The following is a 27,107-nucleotide window of genomic DNA, read 5'->3' on the forward strand; positions in this document are numbered from 1 at the left end:
TTTTCTCGTATTTTACCATTTATATTTCTTTAAATCTACCTTTAGATTAGAAGCAGGAAAAATCAGAATATAAACAAGACTGGAACATTTTCATTAAGGCACTTTTTACTGACACAATCCTAAGCTTTAAAAACCATAAAATTACAGTTCGCAACGCTCCAAAATCAACTTCATGTCCAGTAAAATCAAATAATTTAAATGGGGAAAATGGAATAATGCATAAACTTCTGAGTTGCAGATACAAAGAGAAATAGACCAACCCACTTCTAAATTCAAAGTTTGTTACGCTTGCTGTCAAATCATTTATAAAGGAAATTGAAAATCAAACACTTAAAAGCTGCGTTGCGATTTATGAGAGGGTTTCGCATGGGCTGGCGTGAATCCGTTCTGGGAATGTCCTGACAATCAGAGAACACGTCTTCTAAGAGAACCAGTTCTTAAAATCAGGAATCATATCACTGATTATATGGTTTGTTTCTCAATAATTTCACAATACTTTTGCAGTTGAGATATACTACACAGTATATTAGCCTGTGATGTTAAAAATTTGAGGATTACCGTATATACTCGCAGATAGGTCACAATTTTTTCCTTATATTTATATAGCCGCGACCAAACCACTCAACATAAGTGCAAATCGTCACCAAGTCGGAACAGCGAGTTGGTTATTCATGAAAATTGTATGGTCTGCGCTTGCGTACATGCACTTACTAATGTTACTATCGCTCGCAGGTGTCAAAAAACATATTTTGATTAAATGCAATACAAAAAAAAATAGCAAGTTATCTATGCAAAAAGCTAGGGAAAGGGCCTTTTAAATTCCTAGATTTTCAGTGCGACTTATGTGCGAGTCATCTCTTTGGGCATGGTGCATTTGTTACCATCATAGAGGTCAATCAGAACCATAACTGCTGTGAAAAACCCTTTTGAATATTCAAACTGGAAATACTGCTCCATGGTTACGATGCAGTACCAATCGTTTGACCAATCTGACCAGAAGATCTGTAATGATATGGTTTTAAACAAACCAAATAAAACCAGCATGAATCGTGGTTTATAAATATGGTACCAATTTAGAACATTCTAATATATACCTCTGGATGGTGCATGTCATTTTGAATACCTTAAACCAAATATCAAGAATATAGTACATCAAAATATCAATATGTTATGGCCATCATTTAAAATGCAATTATAAATTTGAAAGATTTGTGAAAGGAAAAATTTTCAACACGCCAAATGTTTTGTTGACAGCTGGGAGAAATGGTATTTAAACAAAAATATCAAGAATGTGAAAAATTACCAAACTGGGCAATGAATTAATATTTGAGTATTGAGATGTAATTTTTTGATACTTAAAGCAATCCTGGCTGAACATTGTTCACACAGTTTGTGCAGAAAGGCCAAGTCACAATAAGTAACCCTTGATGAATCAGTATAGGGTTCTAATAACGGCAACGCAAGGCAATAAATAAGATCAAGTAAAATTGTTTCTGAAACATAATTTAAATGTAAACAATGTAGCCCTGATCACACTCCATTGCAGGTAACCCAAAAGATAAAGAGAGGGGGAGGGACGTGGCAGGAGATTTATGACACCGCTCTATTTCAATAGGGCTATAGAGAGAATAAAAAACATGTATTTATGAAATTTCAAACAATAACTCGGTCAGAATTATTGGGTCCACTTATAATTTTAATTTTGTTATGAGGTCGATTTTCAATACAGAATGATCCAAAAATAAAAGTAATAAATTTCTTAGTTACTTCTACAAAAATGAAAAAAATTTATTTAATACTTGAACTTCTGTTTGTGTTCGATTATATCCGAAAGTTACAGTAATCTAGCATGCTTTGCACAAACGTCTTATGGCTCAACAAACTACATTTGACATAGATAAATATTCCTTTTCTGAAAATGTTTAAGACTTTAGGAACACCCTGTATAATTGAAATATTCAGTTGTGATTGTGTCATGTGCCATCCTTAATAAAACTCAAATTCTGACAGGGACAATATTCAAATGATTAGATAGAATCTTTATACCTATTAATATAAACAAATTAATAGAAATTGTTGACAAAAAAATACAGCATTTATTATTCATTGAAGATATTTGGTTGAGAGTTTCAGAGTTTGAATTAAACAAGTCTTTGAGCAGATCTTTCATATCAAACTTGCAAAAGCACTTTGAAAGCAAAAGCATCTTTCCACAGAAAATCTTTTGCTTTTTGACAAAAAGCTTAGCATTACGAAAGGGCTCAATGTGGGCACGGTATGTTTCAAGCTAAGCCACTCCTCTGGTTTGGTCCATGGGGAAATATAAATCTGGCTATTTGTTTTAAATGCATTGAATAAATTCTGTTTCAAAACTTGTTTAATTCAAACTCTGATTTTAAAAAGAAGAAAAATTACGGCCACAAAGTAGGCACAATGGATTAGTTAAAATAGTATAGAGTGAACATTCAACAATGTTCATATTATTAAAGAAAGTAATATTTTATAATTTTCACAATCCATTTTAAATTTAGCGGTCCAGGGATGCCCAAAATGAATCAAATATTCATACTTATTCAAAATTAAATATATTCGATTAATTTTAAATTCCTTAATTTAGGAGTTGGTTCCAAATGGTTTAAATTGGTAGTTCGAAAATGTAATTAAAAATGTGTTCATTTAGTGCTTATCTCAACTTCTTTGCAACTCCAAATCGATAAATATACATCGACTACCTTGAGTTCTTTGTTAATTTTGACCTGATTTCAATTATAGTGGGTATATCATTTTTAAATAGGAATAGTTGATTCATGTATTTTAGCCATCCCTGGTTAGTGCCTTCAGTTAGAGCTCACAAGTTAATCATAAATTTATTATAAGTAATTTATTTAACACTACAAGTAATAAAAGAAAATTTTCAATTGTGCAAAAAGGTGGTGATATATGATGAGTACCGTCACGTGATGGTGGTGGCAGATATACTTCATTGTATGTGAGTCGGGCACATACTTTTCGTTTGTTTTTAACTTTATTACAAGTTAAGTCGCCTTCAATGTAACTCTGTATTTTGTTTGTCTGTTTGTTATTGTTATGTTGTTTTGTTTTATGCCATGAGCGACCCCAAAATAAAATTGATGAATTGAAATTCAGATTATTGATTTGACACTAGAGTGTGCTAGAGAACAGCAAAACTAATGTGGGTAAAACTACAATTTAGGTAGGGTTGTATTGGAGTTGGGATTGAATTCTCATATATTTTATTTTGTGGGCGGGGGAAGAGAAAAGCTTATGAGGCAGCTTACTCATATAGCAAAGGACTGCCTCATAGAGACATGTGATCAACCATTATATGTCAGTAGGGTCCCAGTGATGTAGTTTATGCCCACTATGTCGACCATGGTGTATAATTGAAAGGCCTAAAGCATAACAAAAAAAGTATGTAAGATATTATCTGGAAAAGTCGAAATTTGCTTTCAAATATTGTTTAGAATTTGTTGTGTTCTTTAAAGAGACAAGTTTCTGAGTTATCTAACCAATCAATTGGACATTATGAAATTTCTTGATGAATTTATGGAACATGAAAAAGATGAATCGAATGACCTTCAAAATGAGATAACGACCTTCACACAGGTTAAAGGTCGTTTCAAGATCAAACCCTGAGTGTTAGTAATGGAACACAATGCCGCTCTCGCTTACAATCTCGGAGAGCACTATCATCCTTGCATTGTTGAAAAATAATGAAGTAGAAAAAATAAGGCTATGAATGTAGCCGTTTCAGTGGGTTACGAGTAAAGGTATGAGATTTGGAAGAAGTCTGTAGCGAGGCCACTAAACTTGAGTACAAATCACACAAAATGTGCGGTAGGTAGACTTTCCTGCTCTTGTGTACTCTATGGCGATTGTGGCCCACTTTTTTGATATTGTCCTGCGTGCCACCGCCGGATTGTCAAACATCTGCGACTTCTTCAGCACGACCACCGCACCTTACACGATATCGACCATTTTGCCATGTTATCGTTGGGTCCCAGATCGCGGTGAGAATAACATAAGGTGTCAATGTCTCTCGTATAAACCAAGCCACAAGAAAATCCCTTTTACTGATTTGAAGATGCCCATTCTAAGATAAAAAAATATGAAGTTTAGATTAGTGTTTCATAAATCGGCCCCTCGTTCACTCGAGGGAGTCGCAGAGCACTTTTCTGGGGGACATGAGCAAAGGTGATCAATAGAGCTACCATTTGAGCTAACAACATTTATTTGAAGTTAATAACTGATTTTTTCAATTCTATGACCATAATACATTCGTTTGTCAGCCAAATTACTCAATCAACGTACTAATTAAAGCGTCTTAAAACGTTAGACCTGTGGTTCTCAAACGATGGGGCGCAGACAATTTTTTAGGGAGCATGAAGCTAATTAAAACTAAAAATATCTGTTCGATTTGATCATGCTCGCCCAATTTGTTTTTGAAACTTCTCATTTATACCATAAATTACTTCCATCCACGTAATTTCAAAGTGTATTTTGAATATAACATACTTTCAATTCACTATCTGTTATTTGTAGCTTATTGTTAAATAGTTATCGTGGTGGGGCGCAAATCAAATTCTAAAATTGGGACGCAGATTAAAAAGTTTGAGAACAGAACTGTGTTGGCATCACTGGTTACACATTTCAGATTTAAATTCCACCACTTTACCCAGGATAGGCATAATGAATCGGATAGGCAATGTCGAACTGTTCAGTTCTTCTGTAGTATGTGTACCAGGTCAGGGTTAGGCCACAATTTTATTCTTATTTTAGTTCTATTGCAAGTTCGGGGACTGTCTGTGTTAGGCAAGTGAATATACCCCCTGCCCATAGGTTCCAGTCCCTTTACACAACTTGATGTGAATTAGGTGAACAAAATTAGTTACCTTCTTATTGGTACACATACTACTGAGCGCCAAAGATTCTACCAAAAATAGTATCTTCTTGGATATTGTCAGATATCAGTGACTGCTTTGGCAGGTCCTTGTTCAGAGCAAAAAGCATGAACAAGCATTGTATAAGAAAGGTAGACAAACAAACCTCCAGCGCCCTGAAGAACATATAATCTGCAATAAACCATCCCAAGACATGGTAAAGAAACACGACCATCATGTTCCAACCAAGAAAATGATGACTTGATAACGCCAGCAGAAGACCAGCAAGAAAGCATTCTGAAAACGGCTCCAAAATAACAGCGAAAGGAACCATTGCTATCCGAAGCTTTGTCCACCTGTAACATAAGAAATAAATAGTAATATGACTTAGCCGTTCAATTTATGATCATCAATGTACTTTCATGCAAATGCCTTTTGGCTCACATGTAAAACGAAGCAGATTGCTTGTGGGTAAATGGGATTCGATGACCAGTTATAGGTTGGAGTGGGTTTAAAATATTGGGCGAATGACTAGTGTGCACAAAAAAAAATTTGATGAAATAAAATCAATTGTTCATGTATATATAAAGTAGGTGCTTTTAAAACAGACCTCCCGAAAATTTTGTCATTCAGAGGAATCTGTGAATACCTACAAGAATGAATTTATCAAGCGATATGTGATATACAGTCATAAATATATTATTTATTATCAGTAATTAATCAATAAGATAGAAATACATAAACATGGCAAATCTTTCTCGACAATAATAATATGTCACATGTTGACAAGAGACAGCTAAACAACACGATAACTGTTTAAAATTAGCCATTAATGTTTCCAAATGAAATTGCGCCAATATCATGACACGCAGGTCGAAAAGTTTGAACCAAAATAGTGCAATTAATCTATATTATCAAAAGGCTATATAAATGTCAGAATTCAGACAGCTGGACATAGTGTTCCAGTTTCTAATCTAAAAAAGAAACCGAAAATAGGGAATAAGTTTACATGAAATTTGATCTATTTGTAGAATTTGAATAATATAAATCTTGGATAAGATCTGTTTTACAGAGTCAAATTTATAAAGTATGTTTTGGCACATAAACTATTGTTTTGTTGGAAAACAGTTATTATTAATCAACTATTTTTAACAACCCTATACTTTTGTTCCAGTATTAATCAAAACTATAAACAATTTCAACACAGAATTTCAGATTTCTCAAATATGTATGGCCATCGCTTATTATGTTACTTTAGGGACAGAGTTGATACAAAATGACATTTTAGTGTCCAGTATGTCAACATAATAACAAATCCTCGTGATATATTTCTGTAAGTGCGAACGTGACAAAAACCGCGTGCACACTGTTAGCACCCTAGGCAATAATTCTTAATCTTAAAAAGGTAAATAAATTGATATAGTAACAACATAATAAATGGTCGCGTATTTTTGAATGCCGTACTTTTTTCAACAATATTTCACTTAATAAACACTCAAAAAAGATTTCTTTAAATTGAAAATAAAAGAACCGAATTTGGGGCAAAATATCGGTCTATGTAAACCTTGGAAAAGTTTTAAAAAAGTAAAACTTTTAGTAAAGAAAATAAGTGCCTAAATTTTTAGATGTTTAAATTTATCGCATTTAGCAACATGTTATTAATAAAATTGCCTCTGGAAAAATTCCATGGTTGGTACTTGGTAGTAACCTCACAAATTCCAACCACTATGTGGGCTTTACCAGATCAAATGACAAAACACGACATAATCACGGTTTTTCCCATCCATGCAGACATGATCGGATTAATTTTTGCCTCAAGGGAATACTCTTCGAGAACATTGCAACATTGCAGAGCAATGCCGGTAAATCTAAACCAATGCTGAGTCATAGTAAGAAAAGCTAAAAATAGAATGTAGCATTCTTATGTGTATATATATATAAATATGTTTGAAAAATTTTAAATCGGAAAAATATTTGAAATGAACAACAGTATAAAATTGTATTATTTTCATTAAAAAATCAGATATTCAAAACCACAATTTTATCTGCAAAGAAATTTTGCCCACCTCGACTAGCAGGCCATATAAGTTACATTTTATGAACAGAATTCAATTTACAGTGTTACAAAAGCAAAAGTGGAAAAATGAGCCTTGCGCCAAAACTAAATTTAATCGCAATCTCAACAAATTCCTTGCGCTATATTTTAGCTGAAACATCAAAATTTGGTTTTAGTTTGATTGTGGCAGCATCAGTTGGGTCAGATTGGATAATCCAGCGGGCTGGATTTGGCCCGCGGGCTATGGTTTGCCCATGTCAGATAAAGACAGTCACATTCCTTCTTACCACAACCTATTTTCAGGCGTAGCATTACACAATGCTCGTGCTACCGACATTTGGCACAACAACAAAAGGAGGAATCCCAACTGATTACGGTGGCTTCATTATAATTGAGTTACCGACAGCTAAATATGTCTCAATTATTCCATAGGGATTTGAGCCGGCGGTAATACATTTTTCAAACGCAGAGAAGCCTTTAATAAGCATTTCCAAGCTGTAAGGAGGCGAATATAGCTCATAAATGCTTATTAATAATATGAAATGATACAAAATTGGTAAGAGTGTTAACCAACATGGTTTCAACTAAGAGCAATTTCAAAAACACCAGGCATAATTGCCTGATATTCAATGTGTTAAGACTTGACTATATCGACATAGCAAGCTAGAAATCTGAGTTGTGAAACCCATTACCTCCATCCACCCCAGGCTGTAATAAACTAGGTAGACAATGCAAAACAGGAAAGATTCGTCCCTAAATACAGTAGCTCATTACCTAGAAGTGGCTACTTTTTCATGTTCAAGACATAAAAAAACTATGTATCCTGTGAAAAAGCATTGCAAGCAAGAAATCGAGACGCAATACTGACTGATTGGAGGCTACCAATGATTTTAAAATCATGTCAGCCATGGTTACTTTTAATTCGCTATATAATGAACAAATTCAAGTCCTATTGAAAGTAAAATTGAATACCAGTTGCGGTTTATGAGGGCCAATTTGCAATGCACACCTAAAGCATGATGAGATACTCTCTGATTTACCATAAGTCTGTGAGCATTTTAATATTACATGAATATATCGGTAAATACAATATGAAATACATTATATTCAGGCTTTTATTCGAATGTTTGATGATACATTCAATAATTTACTATTGAGTATTGAATTTTCATAGACAAAAAGCACAACAAAACAGTTAATTATTGAAGGATAGTCACTAGACTAGACTCACCAGACATTTACCAAGTTAGCCCAATAAATTTCTTAATTTCCGGTACTTAATTACAAAAATGGAGAAAAATTTCGACACATGAACTTCTGCTTATGTATGATTGATTCTAGGACGCTTTTCACAAAAACTATGTTTTCTCTAGAACAGTGGTTCTCGAACTTTTTAAGCCGCCAAGTCTCGCGCCCCACTTCAAAAATAACTAGCCACAAATAGCAGGTAGTAAGGCGAAAGTATGTTTTATTCTAAAAATACGTTGAAAATATGCGGATAGAACGTAAACAATGAAATAAATGAAAGTTTTGAAATGTAAATAATGAAAATCTAAAATAAGGCGAGCAAGATCAATGGTAAAATTAGTCGATCTAACAAATATTTTTATTTTCAATTAACTACGCGCCCCCCAAAATTGTCTACGGCCCCCTTGTGGGGTGCGCACCACCATTTGAAAACCACTGCTATGAAAGATATTTTCAAAACGACACAATTTTGCTACATTTTCCTGTATCACGTGTTGATAACGACATTTTGTGGGGTGTAATAAAACATAAAGTAAATACACTAAGAAAAACAAACAATTTGTTACTCTTTATCATTTATAAAGCCCTCATGTAAACCAAAGATACACAAGGGTACATAATACAAACAATGGCCAGAAATTAGCTGTAGATAAACTTGATTGACTATGCTTGAATTAAATATGTAATTTCAGTGGGATGGTAGTACTAGTGACAAGGGGTTGTAAAACAATAGTACGGTAAATCATTCACTAACACTAAACAATTTTTAGTTTGACAGTATTGAAACCATGCTACCTTGTTAATAAGAAGGGAACAATGCTTTTAATAAATTTGCCTTCACATTATGCTTGGGTGGCCACTTTAAAATGAGCTTATGATAAGTCTAATCAATTGCAATTGGCTTTGTCTGTATGAAATAAATTACTGTGAAATCACTATTTACGGTGGAGCATACTCCCGGGGGTACATTTCGACTTTTCAAGGGGTACATTAGATTATTATTAAGTATTGGGATGTATTTTCCATAACTTCTAATCTGCCATAAACTATTTTTTTATCACCTGATATCAATAAATTGAAGACGTGCTCAGGAAGTCCTCAGGAAGTCACATTGTCATTAAATTAGAAGCTGTAACTACAACCACAGTAACAAACAAGTTGCAATCACAGCACTCAGTACAATTTAGGGCAGGGGTCACCAAACTACGGCCGTCATTTTATCCGGCCCGCAATAACACGCAAAAATGGCTAAATTTTTTTCCAAGGAAGATTACCCCGAGCATCGTCTTCCTTGTTTATTTCGTAGCATTGACCAATCAGCAAGATGCAAAAAAAACGTGACGTAATAAAAAGCCTCTTCGCATCTCAGCTCAGATAACTTTTGTCATCCTGACAGATTTCCAGTCGTGGTTGTAAACAATACTTCGTTTTTGCGACTTTGTATGCTATTCGTTAGTTTTTGATTGTGTTTCGGAAATTTAAGTATGAATCAAATAAGTCAACTATCATTTGCATCCTTAGGAGTTGTAGTTTTAATAGTAGTAATAAAACATTAGTCTAGAAATAGCTGTGAAAAAATAGGCTCAAATTCTCTACCGGTACGCAACGTTTTCTGCGAAAGATGCACTTGTACACTCGTGGCGCGTGCTTTCGACAAAACTGTTTACGTTTCTTGTGCTAAAATAAATGTTGAATGTGCATTTTGCGCTAACAGTACTATAATCCCTCGCGTACTGCTCCAATTTCATAAGTCACACTAACTTTTGGACTGCTCAAATGCGGATATTCATGTAGTATGTTACAAAAAAAATTAAAGTTCATCCGATTTAAATAAAAACTGCGCCAGTGGATAGATCTGAGTGAAAATAGAAAACAGTACCAAGTTTATAAAAAACGGTCAAGAAATAACCGAAATATCGGAATTTTAGGACCGCCCGACAGGGCAATTATTTTCATAAGGATTGTATTACTTTTTTGATGAGAATTGTAATAAATATGAAAAGAAAACACATGTCAATCACTAATATTGAGACTATTTCGGGATTTTATTCTGGCAACGGTCATTGACACCGCCGAAAAATCGTCGCAAATAAACTCTGGAGTTGTGCATGATAGTTTAATTTGCACTACGTATAAAAGGGGGGAGGCGGAATTTTTAAAAGCGTCGAAAGCTGAGAAATGTATGCGCTAATGAAAAAAATCAAATACCAGATATGTTGTTTATTTTATCTAAATTATGTCAAAATTTCATGGAATTCCAAGCTACAGCAGGCAGTCCGTAGTCGTTTTTAGCAGTAGCAGTATTCCAACACGACGTAACAGTACTTAGCAGACGTGAAGCGTACATTATTTTGGCCCGAAATAGCCGATTTTGTAACATTCCTAATTCATGACAGCAACGTTTTGATAACAGCTAAACTCAGGATAGTTGTCTAGATATATATAGAAATCTTGTATATTTGTTTTCCTAGGATGTTTTTGATCTATCTATATTCTGCGATATAGATAGAATTAAATATTCAAGTCTTCAGAAATGTAGAATATATATTGTTAAATAAATTAGATGAATTTCCCAACTTTTGTGAATTTATTTTATTGCATTGACAAAAATATTCATCCGGCCCGTTTCAACCCAGTTTGAGTCATACCCGGCCCGCGGTCAAAAAAGTTTGGTGACCCCTGATTTAGGGGGTACACAAGCGAATCTTCCATTTCAAAAGGGAACCGTTAAACGGGAAGTTTGGAAAACCCTGATTTAGGACATCAAATTCATTCAAGTGATAATTTTCGCAAACTAGAAAGGAAGTGCCCCATATTTCTAAGGAAATACACACAAAATACCAACATCCCAGTTTCTGTGGGTAACATTCAAGGCGTGAACATATTTCTCCTTAATAAAATATATAATGAATTTGTATCTTGTATTTACATTATAATATCTATTGAATAGGCCCTAGTTTATTACTCTTAGGAATATGTAGTAGTCAAAAAAATTTCAAAAGAATATTTATTACCAAATCCGTATAATTGAAATACTTTTATGTGGTGCAAGCATGATTTTTAACAAATTTAGACTAACATAAAATTTTGTGTTCTAAAACTTTGAAGAATTGGAATATCAGTTTGAAATATTCAAAGTATACCCTAAGGCAGCATTTCCAATCAGGAAACTCCCTAGGACGGAATTTTGTTGATTTGGGAGAGAAGAACAAAAGTGTTACCTAGTTTATATTTGGAGTAGTTTTGATAAAATTCTTTACTTATATAGTATTAGTGCAATAACATATTCATATAAGCAGACACAAAACCTTCCTACACAAAACCCAAAATAGTATCGACACAATAGGGATCATTTAAAAAAGTTCATTTCTGAGGATATTTCTCCATAGAGTACCACTTGAAATATTGCCAAGATGTTTGGAAAGGGCCTGGTTGTTCTCATAATAAATTACTATTTACACAAATGGAACTGGCACGCCCTGTCTGTGTATAGAACCTAAATAAACGGTTGAGTAACCAAGTAATTCCTAACCTCAATATAACAGCAAATGGAAAATTACAGACCTAAGATGAATTAGAGCAAGTAACGCTCTACTTAACATCTAAAATGAAAAGCCTTTTGATGAATTCATTGGTATTACCAGTAGAGAAGAACATTTTATGTAATTTATACTAACCAAATTTAGACATGAATTAAAATATATTAAAAACATGGATTGGATGATTTTGAAATCTGAAATAATATAATTAAACCAGATCAACATAACATAAATAACAAACGGTTTTAAAAAATATTAATGAATTGAGACCAAATCAGATAGCCCTACCCAATGACCTTGACTGCATGTTAAAATGAGTGTTTATTAAAATGTGAATACCGGCTTACTAAGCGTGATAATGAGAATTACAAAAAAAAAGATTTTATTTTTAATTTTCTGGGCAGAATAACATGTTGTGAAATCAATTTTTTTCTCAGGTGAACACAAGTTTTTTTACCCTTTCCTCTCTAAGCAAGTCTCTGTGCAAGCATCCATGGTTATGTAAGAGGCTGATATATTTTGAATAGACCAGGAATTGTAGAAAAAAATGGATAGCAGTTTAGGCTTGGCATGGTGATGTTTCAACAAAAGTAGATCGAAAGTTTTTATTTCATTTTAGTAAATATTTCAATAAGTGTGATTCAAGTGTTTCCCCAATGACACTCTGGTCATCAAGGGCATTATGATATCATCATGTGACATTTATGTCATAATTGAATAAAAACAATTTTAAACATTCAAAAAAGTAGGAAAATTAGGTTATTATTTTGCCTTCATTTTATTATTTTGAACATTAAATTATCGTCATATTATGTAGTAAGAAAATAGGGTCATGCCTCAATAATTGTTCTTTATTAATTGTATCAAGCATAGTGTTTACAGAATACCACTTTCATGCATAAGATCTATGGAAGAGCATAGAAAGGAAATTCGGTCATCAATAACAAAAAGAGCAGATGAGTAGGTCAGTTGTGGAGGTGGTACGTTGCCGATAGTAACGCTTTCAAAACGTCACTCATCAATATAAAATCAAACAGACTATTTCCTCAAGAAAAAAGAATTTCCTAGCAACCCTAGTGTCCCATAATAATCATAGTACTATGACAGAACAATGGGATGATATTTAAGGAGCATTAGGAACACAATAGGCAATTCCTCAATGACTCAAAGAACGAACGCACGAAGCATTTGCCCTGTAATAGCCTCTTAGAAACGGAAACGTTCGAATGATTCAGCACGTAGACAAATTTCTAATTTATCCAATTCATTGAATGGATCCACAAATATCTCTTCTTTTGATTATTTCAAAGAAGAGAGAATTGGCTTGTGGTTTGAATACGAACGCCTTATGTTTGAATATCAATGAAGAATCAGAAATAACCAATCGCCAAATGATTGAAGCTATATAACCTGGTATATACTAAGATATATTTATAATTATTCCAAGGATGTCTTAATCATATGCAAACCACATCCTCCTTCTGTTTATTTATCTAGATTGCATGGGCTTGTTGGTAGAGGAAGTCTAATACAAAAGGCTACAGGCACAGTTACTCTAATTAAACATATAAAGGTAAACCCATTTGACACAATCAAAAAAACCTTGCTATCAATTAAACACAGATAATAAAAATCACTTATACTAAGGTGCAGAACTTGTGTGATCCGTACAAGACTTATGTTCATAAGGCATGACTAATCAAGCATAAGACAATGAATTTAATAGTCACATGACTCCTAGCATTATAGTTGTGTCAACCCTAGTTTAGTGATGTTTACATTGGTGAGCTTATTTTATTTACATATCAAACTACAGGTATACATGAAAGTTCAATTAATTGCTCAGTGACTCATGGGTAAATAGACACAAGGTGGCATGATATGAAAGTTTTACTACGGGTATAAATTTATAATGATCCAAAATTAGGTATGACTGATGTATTGGATATAAAAATTTATGATACACCATTTTGCAAAAACAACAATATAAAACTGCTATATCCTATGCAGTAAATTGTGTAATATCTCGCAGACTAAGATGACCAAGATGGTCAGCGCATTTGCATTTGAAGATAAGATGACCAGATTCACTGAAACAGGTGTTGGCAACATTATTTGTCAGTGGGCCATATAGCCAACATCTGCTGGGCCAAACAAAAAACATTTTTTATGTACACAATGAATTAAAAAATTAGCGAGAACCAGAGCGTCACTGAAAAGGAAAGGGAATAGAATGTCGCTATAGATCAGCCTTCGAGTAACAATGACACCGGGCAAAATGGCGAAAGATGAAATGCAGTAATAAGAGCAAAAATCATTATGTGTTTTCACCATTGTGAGTGCCTTTTAAAACAAACTGCCGGATTGGGATTTTATGCTTGATGGAGAAAAAACCTGAGTGTTGACAAGGGCCGTACTAAATGGCTTGGCGGGCCGAGTTATGGCCAGCAGGCCGCGTATTGCACACCCCCAAACTAAAACATATATTCGTTATTTAGGAGTATCACAATATGACCAAGAGGCCACTTAAGAGTATAAAGCTAATCAAATCATTGTTTATTCAACTGTCTTGCATTTCTAAAATCAATTTCATTATATAGGCATTATACGTGAGTAACGTAGCATCCCAACTATTCTACTATGCGTTTCAGCTGTGTAAGACTTATTTGAGAATATAGTCAAATATTCCATCATCAAAAATAGCCTAATCATAATGAATGTATTCGAAAAATAGAATATTCGGTTTTGGCCATAAATACCAAGTAAGTTAGAAAGTATAATAGCCTATACACTGATAGGGTAAAACATACAATGTAACCTATCCAATAGATGTAATCTTATAGCCTACTTAAAAAAATCTCTCATAAATCTATAGAAAGATTGGATATGATATGATACAGTGAGGTATCCTCACCATAGCAATAATTATCTCAGATTTCCATAGACGGGTTACAATGATACATTATCCTTGAAAAGAAATACAAACAAACAAACCATGGAGTGGGTTCCTACTTTTTAGAGAATATATATTTGGATCTAATATGCTATTTTTTGTGGAAATTTACTTAATAATTAATACGAGATAACTTGTACTTAGAAAAAAAAATTGTCAGTAGCACTGACCATACATGAACAAATGCTGACATGTGTAATATCAGATTGAAAAGTTTATCAATAGCTGATTATGCTTCGTAGTACTGATCCCGGAGTAATCTCGATATATTATGGATAAGATTTTTATATTTATCATGGGTGTGAAAAGCCGATAAGATGACGAACCATTATACTTTTCAGTTTACCAGGCCCTGTCGGATATCAGAATAGTTATCAAGATAATTGTTTCAGATACATAAACTTGATCATAAATTTGATGTACAAAATTATTAAAACAGTTTGAGTAATTCTTGCCATTTCAGTGGTCATATTCAGAGATGAGTTGCCATCCTCTCTGAGCGAGTGTGTATGAGCGTGTTGACCCCCTCTGAGTGAGTGTGTATGAGTGTCCGCCCTCTCTGAGGGAGTGTGCATGAGCGTGTTGACCCTCTCTGAGCGAGTGTAAATGAGTGTCAACCCTCCCTGAGCGAATGTGTATGAGCATGTCGGCCCTCCCTGAGCGAGTGTGCATGAGAGTGTCAGCCCTTTCTGAGCGAGTGTACATGAATGAGCTTTGATAATAAGTGAATTTTCTTGCAAATATTTACCTCGACATTCTCTTTGTGAACCCTCTGATGCTATACTGCCCAGAATTTTGAAGTGCTGGATACGATGACAGTGCACACCTCCAACCACTGAAAATATAAACAAAACTTTTATTATAAAAATAATTATGTAACATGGACAAAATTTGTATAGAGTATATCCACTAGCAAGTAAGGTAAAAAAATTGGTACTCCCGTAGTGTGTGTACCAGGTTAGGGTTAGGCTATAATTTTATTCTAATTTACCTTATTTTAGATCTATTACGAGTTCGAGTTCCTAAATAGGCTAATACTTCTCAACGAAAATTTGAAAAAAGTATTTATCTTGCCATTCAGATAGAGCACTGGTAGCAAAAAGCAGTGTAGATTAGGAAATATAAATCATTTTCCAAAGAAGACCGAAGAGAGTAAAAAACCAACATTTATTTAGAGTGTAAACGGAGCATAAAATCCAGTTGAATGTTACGTTGTGAGATGGCTACCAATATTATTCATCAATATTCATAATGATGATTGCTAGTTGATACAAAGATACTTTATTGGATAGCCTACATTATTAAGCTTTAATAATAAACAAAAACAACACAACATCAAGTTGTCATACTTTTTATTCGAACATTTTGAAATGCACCCTCAATTTGTTAGCTTTTAATTTCCCACGAGAGTAAAACGAACAAATTTCTGACAAAACTTCCTAGTTGAATACATTTAATAAAATAGAAATTATTCATTCGTATCGACATAAAATGCAATTAGCATTGGAAAATTCTGAGTTTAAAAAGGATTAAAAGCAAGTTAAGATAAAAGAAATTTGACTGGTTTAATAATATATTTTACAATATTCTGGATTTGAAAAACGTACTTTTTAATCACACTAAGAAACCTTAATAATTGATTAAACGATAATTTAATATTGAATTGAATATATTCGTTTCGGCCATCCCTCGCTAAGATCACATTTGGCCTCACGCACAAATATACCAACATTGCATAATTTTCCATTTTAGTCAAGTCCTTAATTTTTAACTGTTGTCCAACCGACTTCTGTTACCATTTCTAATAATTTAGGAGGTCCCAACCCAAGTCACACAAGAATTCAATGGGATAATATTAAAATGGAAATTCATAGAAAACAAGTAACTATGTATGTTCACGGTAACTAATGAGTAAAAAAGTTAATGACTGCAACTCTCTTTATTAATAATTCCCGGCCATTCATTGAACACAAGAATTCAATGGGATATTTAATAAAAGAGTAATTCATAGAAAACAAGTAACTTTTTATGTTTAACTAATTGGTAAAAAAATTAATGACTTAATGAGTGTAACTCTCTTTATTAATAATTACCGGCCATCCATCGAACTTTGTAGAAAATGAATGGTTTTCTAAGTTTAATGACTGCAAATTTCTCAATCAATTTAGCCATGCATCGGTAACATTTTACAGCGCTTAGCGCCAATAATAGTTTATTTTACATGTGTTACAGACTTACAGTGCACCGAGAAGCACCCGAGTGGAACAAATCTATGAGTCATTACTATGATGCCTGTTTCGTGATTTATCAAGAAACTATGTGTGGATTGTGGCATGCTAAAATAAAAAGACTTTCTTAAAAAATTTCCTAAACCTGCAATTAACCAATAGGCCATCATGCCCTGTTATTTTTTGAAAAGTTGATTCGAAGCTCTTCATTACTTTTTTAAAATTTGAGTACAGACAATCGTAAAATTGAAATACACTTGAATAAGTAAAATGGATAATTTTGCCTCTCTTTGCAAAAACAACAACTTATTGTAATATGTGTCAGACATCTTTATTTAAAAATGGTGATTTTATGGGCTTAGACACATTACCAAAAGTGCAACAGTCATTCTAAATACGGTAGATCCCTATCGAGAGAACTAAAATGGTAGAAAATTGAATATTAGAAATTGATAAATTAAATAATTTTGCACGTAAAACTGTGGAGTGTAATATTGTGTATTTCAGATTTTTTGTATACATAAATGGTGATTATACAGGCTTAGACCGCATATTATCATAAGCAATATAATCCTTTAAAAAGATTGAACGTATTTGATGAATTAGATAATTTTACAAACTGCTCCCTGCAGACTAACAAATGCTTGAAACCATTAAAGCGAAACAATGCTATGATTCATTATATTCCGCCACCCCAACCCCCCAATGAGATTATTCTTATTTATCATCAATAAACAATGCGCCACCAACATGCTCAAAAAAATGCAAAAGAATTTGACTTACTTATCAGAAAGGCATTTCGCCATGAAGTAATCTTCAGCTATATATTGTGATAGAGTGCTGAGACCTCCCGTGCATTTATCAAACACATCTCTTCTAATTAGAGTAGACATTCCTGTCATGCATATAATCCCTGCTATGTGCGCATTTATATAAACTCTTGCATGTTGCGTACCGAAATATATCTAAACAAAAATGGTTGTCATGGTGATTAGCATAGGAAATTAAGGAAATGAAAAGATAAAGAGGAATCTATTGAGTCAATATCCAAATATTCAAGAACTCCTGAAACAAATCTAATGCCTCAAAAATACATGTTAGATGGAAGAGAAATATATAAGGTAATTTTTTTTAAACAATAAAGAATAATTACAAGAAAAAATGAGGGACTACTTTTTGGGGGAGTGATTGAAAATTTACGTAAAACGGACATAAAAATACTCAAATTAAAGGTTTTTAGTTAAAAAGTTTATAGATTATGACCAAAATTTCATTGCGGTTGAGTTTCAAGAACACTGATTGATGCCCACACACAAGGAAGTCATTTGATAGGATCAATAAACTGTCAGATAGAATTTGAGTCATGCTTGATGTAATAAATAATATGCAATGTCAGAAAGGAGGTCGCGAGCTATATAGGCCTATTTATTACTATCTGGTATAATAATAATCTAAAATGGAGCTGTTGAATGTATTTTATAAAAAAGTCTTTTGGGAATTAACAAAAATATATTTTTCATAAAGCTTATGCAAAATTCAAACAAACTATAGCCTATTGTTTTCAGAAGCCATGATGATACCATTTAACTGCATTTAATTTGGGCAACAGATTCTGCATTTATTCTGGGAAAGAGAAATTACAACATTCAGCAGACATTGAATTTCAATCTACGGTACCTCTCCTAGGGGTGAAAAATTTGTTTCTTGTTAAATGGAAAAACAATAAACCAATTAGCTGGACATAAATCTGTGTTACCTTTTCAACTGCGCTTGAAAAGCCTTTCCGATGAGCTGTGTAAGGTACCGCATGAACAAGCGCAACTTTGTCTGTCATTTTATCAACATGATCTCGTAATGTTAATGGAAGAACTCTGATTCCAGCATCGCAAATCCAAAATAAATTATATTTCATTACATTGTAACCTTGCATTAAATTGTTGACTTTGGGATTCGGCCCAACCTTTTTTCCACCTGAAAAAGAAATAGTTATTCATTAGGTAAACCAGGAACAAATTTAGACTCAAAATACTAATGTATAAATGATTCAAGAGGCGGAAAGGGTACGAAAAAAGAAATTTTGAGATAGAATTGTGGGTACTCCCGTAGTGTGTTTTAGTAGTATCCGTACTCCCAGGTTAAAGTTGAGTTGAGCTTAAATTTTATTCAGATTTTTTTTCAATTCAGTTCTATTACGAGTTTGGGGACTGTCTGTGTAAGCCAAGTGAATATACCCCATGCTCACAGCACAGGTTTGAGTCCCTTTACACAACTTAATGTAAAGTAGGCCATAGGTTCTCAAAGTGCTCCGTACGGAGCCCCAGGGCTCCGCGAGAGTAACCCAGGGGCTCCGCGAGCTATTCGATTACTTTTCAAAATACTGACTTGGCTAATTCAAAACTGTTCCTAGAAGCAATAACAGCTTTGATGAAATTTGACAACAATATAGCCTCGAAATATGGCAAAGCGGGCGGAATTAAAAAATGACATTATTTATAAACAGGAGCGCAGCCAGAATTCTTAAGAGGGAGGAGGTTCAAAATTGGAATCGGGAATTTACGCGCAACATTCTTGGCGATTAAAAAAAAAACGAGATTTCTGTTGCGTAAAATATTCAATTCATGACCGATGCGAGCATCTGAAGTGTCTTGTCGTAATAATTTAATTGTGCTCATCGTTACTCACGTTCGATTCGAGATTACTATTAGGATTACTAAAATGATAAAATACTATTCTCAAATAGCATAAACTGCTAACTATAAATAAATTGGAGTTGTATTTTTGCGATCTTGGGATTTGTTAAACTTGATTTGTTCTTTCGCACTCGAGATTATTTTTAAGCAAGATATCGGCGTTTGAAAAATCACAAGGTCTTGACAAAATACGAAAGATTGAACTTCATCTTAGTGCATGCGGCTCTGTCGGTAGTTTCGGAAAGGAGAAATGGTACATCGCGCGCATAATTAATTGACTGTTTCAATTTTGCAGTTACGACGATGAATAACCGAAAACCTAACATTACACCAAATTTTATGATTTACAATGTCTGTAACAGCGTTTTTATTCTGACGTGAGTCTGGTGAAACTAAACTTATAGTGTTATATTTCATTTTAAGTTTTAGTTCTAATATTTTAGAATGCCGATTTTTAATCAAGATGATTATAATATGGTAACATGTTTTTCACATTGAACTCATAATTCCCCACGAGAACGAAAAAGCAATTATTGTAGTCATTGTGGAACAATACATGTATATGCCAAAGGAAATTTTTGATTTAGGGAGAATAAACACCGGCGTAAAATGTTCGAGATTAAAAACACGCCATGCTGACTAAAACAATCGGCGATTGTAACAAAATGCAATCGCGCACGTTATAGCGGCCTTTTAATTCTTCCAAAAATGTCAAGAGGGGGAAAAGATTCGACCAATAATTTATTAAAATGTTTATCATGTGTCAAATTTATAGCTTTAGTATATACAATTTATCTTTAAAATTTAGATTTATTTATGACTTGTATTAACCCTATTTAAAAGTGTTCAGTATTTAAATTGAGTAAAGTAGGTTTAACTTACTCAGGAACATTAATCGGAAAGTAACAACTTTAACATTTATTTTGGGGCTCCGTGAATAATAGTCAACCTTTTCAAGGGCTCCGCAACGCCAAAAGTTTGAGAACCCCTGAAGTAGGCGAATGAAACTAGTATCTCCATATTGGTACATATACTTCTGGAGCACCGACTTGTGGAGGTAAATATGGACTATAAACTACAATTGGAAAAATTGATAGCTGCAAAATTTGGTACATAAGCATATTATGTTTGCAATTTAAAATTCAGTGATTTATAAAAAATATTCTAGTTACTTAACATGATTTCTAAGACTATCAAAATGATATCATACATGTCACCATGTCATATTATGTGATCACGATTTGTTAGTTCGTGATAAGTGACCTATGAGAAACGTCATTTGTGTATACAAAGCCTGTCAGCTTATAATAGTGTATGTATAAAGGTAAAGAACACAAAACACACAGGCGTAACTAAAGCAATACTAACATAGGTGTGACGTGCCGGCTATTCAAAATCAATTCACCATTATTATGACTGAAGGGCCTCTACGTCTTAGCATAATACAGAATAATTGATGCCACAATGACTTATGCCAGAAAAGCATAAAGAGAAATTCCTTGGTAGGGTTCAAATTACCTGGCACAATATTTAGGTCAAAAGACTTGTGCTTAGTGGATGGATCTATATATTACACTTTGAAGATATTGTTTGGTAATTTAGAACTCTGGTTTAATATTAAATTTGATTTAGGTTTCATTGAAAAATATCAAAATTTTCCAGATTCAATTAAGAGTATAATATTCAGAGTAAAAATTGATACTAAATCAGACAATTATATGCCTCTATTATTATAAGTTTGGTTGAAGATTACAGAGTATCTCATATTCTTATCGTATTTTCCATATAAATTCAATGTCACAAGGTGGGATTGCAAATGCAATACTGTAACATGTTCTAAAACTCCTTTTGAAGTGTCAGTAATTTTCCTGAATTTCGGTCAATGTAGACTATATAATATAATTTTTAATAGCGTGACAAAGTTCCAATTAAAGGAAATGGATGTCTAAAGGCAAATTCGACACACTAATTTTGGTCATTCATATTTCTTTTGTAAAACTTTCAAGAGCACCCTAATTTCAATAGACATCCCTAATTGTGGCCCTTTATATCAGAGTCGTTACATGACTAGCAGTTTTAGGGAAATATTGAAATTTTATGCTGTATATATTCATTATGCTGTGTGTATATGCTGCTGCAATCCTTAACTCTACAGAAATACGGTGGATATGGGATATCTATAGACAGGGCATAGCAATATTAATTAACATAGCCACCTATTACAAAACTTTATGATCAAACTGAATATATTCATGAAACACAAAATAATTTTAAATATTATTATAAATGGTCGATTAATCTTCAATGCAGCCGGTAACAGAGGCAAGTCATTTCCTCATGACTAATTACCGGTTCTGCACCTGTAGGTTGATGCATAGTATCGAAAATAAATGCAAAGTGGTCGAACAAAGAATAATGTTTAGTGATACACTGTCAGCATATTATCTAACTCAAAATTGCAATGAACATTCAGAATATTGGCAGATGTTTCACACAGCACTGAATACAGCTCTAGACAAATACCCTACGATATGATAATACATGGGTAGGCTGATAGAATTCGTTGCTGCATTATTCCAATTAACTTTATTGTATACAAAGCACTTTATATGTTGGAATTAGGAATAATTTAGGTGATGAATTTTCGAAAAACTGTTGGAAAAAATGTAGGCTATCCGAAAGTAGGTCACACAAATCATTTGGAAAACCAGAATAAAAAATGAATCATTATGTAACACAAGTTCACATTATGTCACTGTTCATACACCAAACTGCAACATTGTGAAAATATAAATAAAAGCTTGTTTGAGGTATGGTTACTCACAATTCCATAATTATGGATATTCCCTATTCCCAATTTCAAACAATGACTACATTGCATATACACAAGACATAAAGGGTAGTGATTAGTGGTGATTTATCTTTACTTCAGCAGAGTCTATCGAGCAACTGGGAGGGAAGTCACTTTTCAAAAAAGTGAAAATTTAGGAGAAATAAATAAAATTCCCCGATGTGTTATGTGTTAAGAATTAAAAGTTATATAAAACATTTGGGAAATGAATAAACATATATTATATTATTTGTTCTTGCAACATACTCTTACCATTACATACCTCTTACTATCTTTGATGGAATATTTGGATGTTTTGCCATTATTCTGTTACAAATTTCATTCGCAGGATCATCCTCATCTTGTATACAGAAAATTATTTCATACTGAAAAAAAAAGTTTTATGTTAGCAATATGCTGCCTTTTAATAACATTTTTTGGGGAAAATAAAACAAAGTAATACTGAAACACAGTATATATTAATTAAGTGTTACCTAGTTAACAGTATTTCAAACATTTTCAAAAGCACCATGAACCATCAATAAATACTGAATGGAGCAAGTTTTGAAAAAAAAAAGTTCAAATCTTGAAAAAAGTTATATAAAGGTGTGAAAAAAACTAAGTATTCGGTTGGGAAACAAACTATAGTACCGAGAAATTCGCTTTGTGAATTGCGATATAAAAAAGGTAGATACTTCTGCAACACCTTGTATATATATGTTACATAGTAAAAGGTTATGCACTCTACAATATTATTGATAAGGGTATAAACATCTTTATCAACAAGAAGACAAACCATAAAAATAAATCTGTGCAAAGTTAATTGAAAAGAAAATTCACTTTCATCAAACATTCATGCCCAGATAGACTTCGTTAAGAAAGCTGATAATTATCAAGAAAATTAGGTCATTAAATTTTTATCACCAGACCAGTAGTAGGATATAAATGTAACTCAAGGCATGGATTATGTATCGGATCGTATTAACTTTAGGATCAATTGCTTAGTACAGATAATCTACTTTTCCAAGTGCATAATGAAATTTTTTTATTTTGATAATTTTTTAAATATGAAATATCGAAATGCTAATTTGGGTCTTGTTATTAAAATTGATTTCTGCACAGATTACTGTATATTCAGAATGGCTTATTATGCACACAAAGTTTAGGATTAGCATTGTATTATATGTTTTTTCTACAGTTCCTAGAAATTTAATTAAACCATTTTACCAGTTCCAGAATCCAGTTAAGATAAAAAAAAAAAAGATATTAAGTCAGCACTCAGCACCCAGAGTGTAGCAACACTTGGAAAAATTTCAGTAATCAAAACATAAATATCCAACCTGCCCACTCTGTGGAGTAATGATGCAGATACACCTAACACCAATTAATAATAGCCTATTATGTCAAAATCCAAATTTTAGAAATAAAATTATTACAAAAAATGTTAAAATGAATTTGAGGCCTATATATTTTCCCATTTTATTAGAACAGCACAGGTATTTCGCATTTATAACGATCAAAGTGAAAAATATTATTATAAGATACGACTTTTAGTTTAAATACTTGATCTGGCTAAATTCATGATGTGAGAAAGAAACATATGGCTTCACTTTCGATGTGATAAGAAACTTGAAGGAAGACATTATAAGCATATGTGCCACAAAAGCCCACCATATTGATATCAGGCATACAGTGCATGAAATAGAAACCATAATAAAGATATGCAATCATGGTACATGTACACCGTAATGTGTAGTAATATTCTGTTTCCTTCCTGAATTAATAAACATATGCTACCAAGAATGAATATCGTGAGCTATAAATTTTGTTGTAATGTACCATACTTATTTCCTATTCTGCAGCATGCCTTCTACATATGGTTTACATGATTCATGCAAAGACAGCATGCATAGGATGTGCAATATCTTATCTCTCAAAAGATGGAATTTGACACCTCAGGATGTAATAAGGTTATTGTGTTGCTGGCTAGGCCTCTTAAATTCCCTCTCAAATTCTCCACATATCAAGTTGTCCAGTATAAATTCTAATCCTGGTCAGACTATTTTGATAAATCAAAGTTTTGATTACACAGCAATAAGTAATTTTTGTGGATTTGGAAAAAAAAATGATAGAGGTAAAGACACAATAGTCATTCAGAAGTGAATGAGATTCTTTATTATTATTAAAAGCTTCGACACTCTTACTCGGAACATAGCTATATTTAAAAATAGCAACTGATACCAAATGAGCCACTAATTTTTCAAAGAATAAATCTGGTTAGACGTTGCCATTATAATTTATTAGACCATGGCGAGACTGTGGGCATAGGGCCTTTATCTTCCATGCAAATACAGGTCAAATGCATTAACCCGTAGGTTAGGTTCAACAATTGCCTGACAAACAATGATAAGTACAAACCTCTGGATAATCAATTTCAAAAAATGACTCTAAATTTTCTTCAAGATTAGAATCTGCTCCTTTTAAAGGTTTTAATATAGAAACACCTTGAAGTTCTGCTTTCATCAATTCCGGAGGTTTCCGATTCATATAAAGTTTCCTGGAAAGAAAAAGAAATATTGGTAAAACACACTGAATTCTTCAGGCTATAAAAATAAACCAAGTTTCAGTATCCCATTATATATTGTCAAAATGGGAAGATAAAATGCAGGAATGATAACAACAATGGTTTAGTTCAGGGGTGTGCAATCTTCAATTCAGGAGGGCCAAATACAAATAACTGGCCAAAACCGCGGGCCGCCCCGGCCGCTTTGCACAAGCTAGCTGTTAGGGCATTGTAACGACATGGGTATGTATAGATATTAAATTAAAGGCTTCGCACCGCAAAGGAACCAGATTGAACTAAATTGAAAACTCAGTTTTCAGGTCGTACACCATTCAAAATTGGCATATCTCCGTGGGCCGCTCTATTTTTACTTGTGGCCGCATTTGGCCCGCGAGCCGCAGGTTGCACACCCCTGCTTTAGTGTGTATTCCTACTGTTCATTTACACCACAATCAGAAATTTTTAAAGCAAAAAATAAAGAAAAAGCTGATACTTACGCGTATGTATAAGATATCAAGTGCATTATATACAAAACAATATTTAACACAATTCCAAAAGCACAGAATGCTTCGACAACGTACAAGAAGGATATCCACCACCACGACATAATCCTGTGGAATTATTCAAAAACCCTAACCTTTAATAAATTAAATTTAAATATTCTGAATGAAGAAAGGAATACACATAAGACAAGCCCTAATCAACAATTGTATGGCGTTGCCCTGTTTATTCGATATGAAGCAGTGGGGTATATCATGTATACTAGGGCCAACCTGTTTTCAATCGCGATCGACTAAAATCTTTAAAACAGCTCGCGATCGAATGTTCCGCAATACGGTCCCACACAAAAACGAATGAGTACTGGATATGCAGATAGATCCACACACGCATACAAAAAAATCATACAACGCAAACACATACAAAAATTCCACATTCTGACATTCATAATAAAATCGACACAAAATTTGTGTGTTTTATGTTCTATTTAAGTTGTTGATTTGATTATTTAATTTTATTCGGAGTAAATGCTTCATCATTCATTTGAGATTTATTCAAATCCTGAAATCATAAAATTCAGATAGGCTATACAGCTATAAGGCGTGCCTAATTTTTAGTCATAAGTGTCGGAAATTTTTCAAGAAACCTTGCAAAGTATTTGTGTATTACTGTATTATCTAAACAGCGAAAAATAAATATTCTCAAACCATGAATGTTACATGACTGCTCAAACTTTAGTATCTAATTTACAATTTCTTCAAAGTCTGAAAGTGGGATTTTTCGCTTGCTTAGAAGTAGAAAAAAGTGCATTTGTTACGTACAAATATGCTCTCTCAGGCTTGCCCAAACTCAAATACTGTATGTGAATATTGTATTTTGCGCATGTACAGCACTGAATTCCACCTGTTTTAAAACACAAAACTGGTTCAAGACAATTTTTGGGGGTACTTTATTAAAATTCACTCAACACTGCAACATCAGACGCGATCGACTGCTCGAGACATGGCGATCAACCGGTCGATCGCAATCGACGAGTTGGCCACAGTTTGGGTGTGAACATATTTAAAAGCTAAAAACTTTTTTCAATACAATTTTAATGTTAGAATATTTATTTTTCAACCGTTTCTAACTTCATTTCTCAGTTTCTGCATTTTTAGATTTTATTTTGAATTTTTTTGCCAGGATGCTGTGGTAAGTTACATTAGCCCAATACATTGTCAGTGCTTACACCAATACACAGTTTTACAGCACGTTATTTCAGTATTTTTGCTTGTTTCTGTGTTCTGCAAAATCTCTCGCTGTCCCGCTGTCTGCGGGTCTGGAGTAGACTATTGCTAACTGCTGAACTGGTTTATATATCTGTCATTAGACTATCCTCTTTTTTACATCTTCATAACAAATAAAATAAATACAACTTTCCACGTATTTCCTATATCGCTATATAACTTACACTAAACTTTCCGATAAACTGACAAAAAGTAAAACGCTCGCCAGGCTCCGCGCAGCAAACTGAATCGCAGGCGGCACCCAGTTGAAAGTCTCGAGTGGTATCATGCGTGACGTGACCGATGTCGCGTGACCACGAGTAACTGAATATAACC

The 27,107-nt window shown here is 33.4% G+C and overlaps 1 protein-coding gene across 1 annotated transcript; it reads right to left on the reverse strand.

Annotated features, from left to right (window-relative positions):
- Positions 1–25,673, reverse strand: LOC120326318 (ceramide glucosyltransferase-like). Its single transcript, XM_039392583.2, has 8 exons — positions 25,506–25,673; positions 24,864–25,002; positions 22,729–22,831; positions 18,682–18,896; positions 17,709–17,890; positions 15,446–15,532; positions 5,068–5,257; positions 1–4,114 (listed from the first exon to the last, which is right to left on the reverse strand). Exons 1-8 carry the CDS (start codon positions 25,613–25,615, stop codon positions 3,944–3,946), a joined length of 1,197 nt encoding a protein of 398 aa, XP_039248517.2. The 5' UTR covers positions 25,616–25,673; the 3' UTR covers positions 1–3,943.
- Between the last annotated feature and the right edge of the window lie 1,434 nt (positions 25,674–27,107).

This window comes from Styela clava, chromosome 1, assembly GCF_964204865.1.
Source record: "Styela clava chromosome 1, kaStyClav1.hap1.2, whole genome shotgun sequence".
NCBI classification, from domain to species: domain Eukaryota; kingdom Metazoa; phylum Chordata; class Ascidiacea; order Stolidobranchia; family Styelidae; genus Styela; species Styela clava.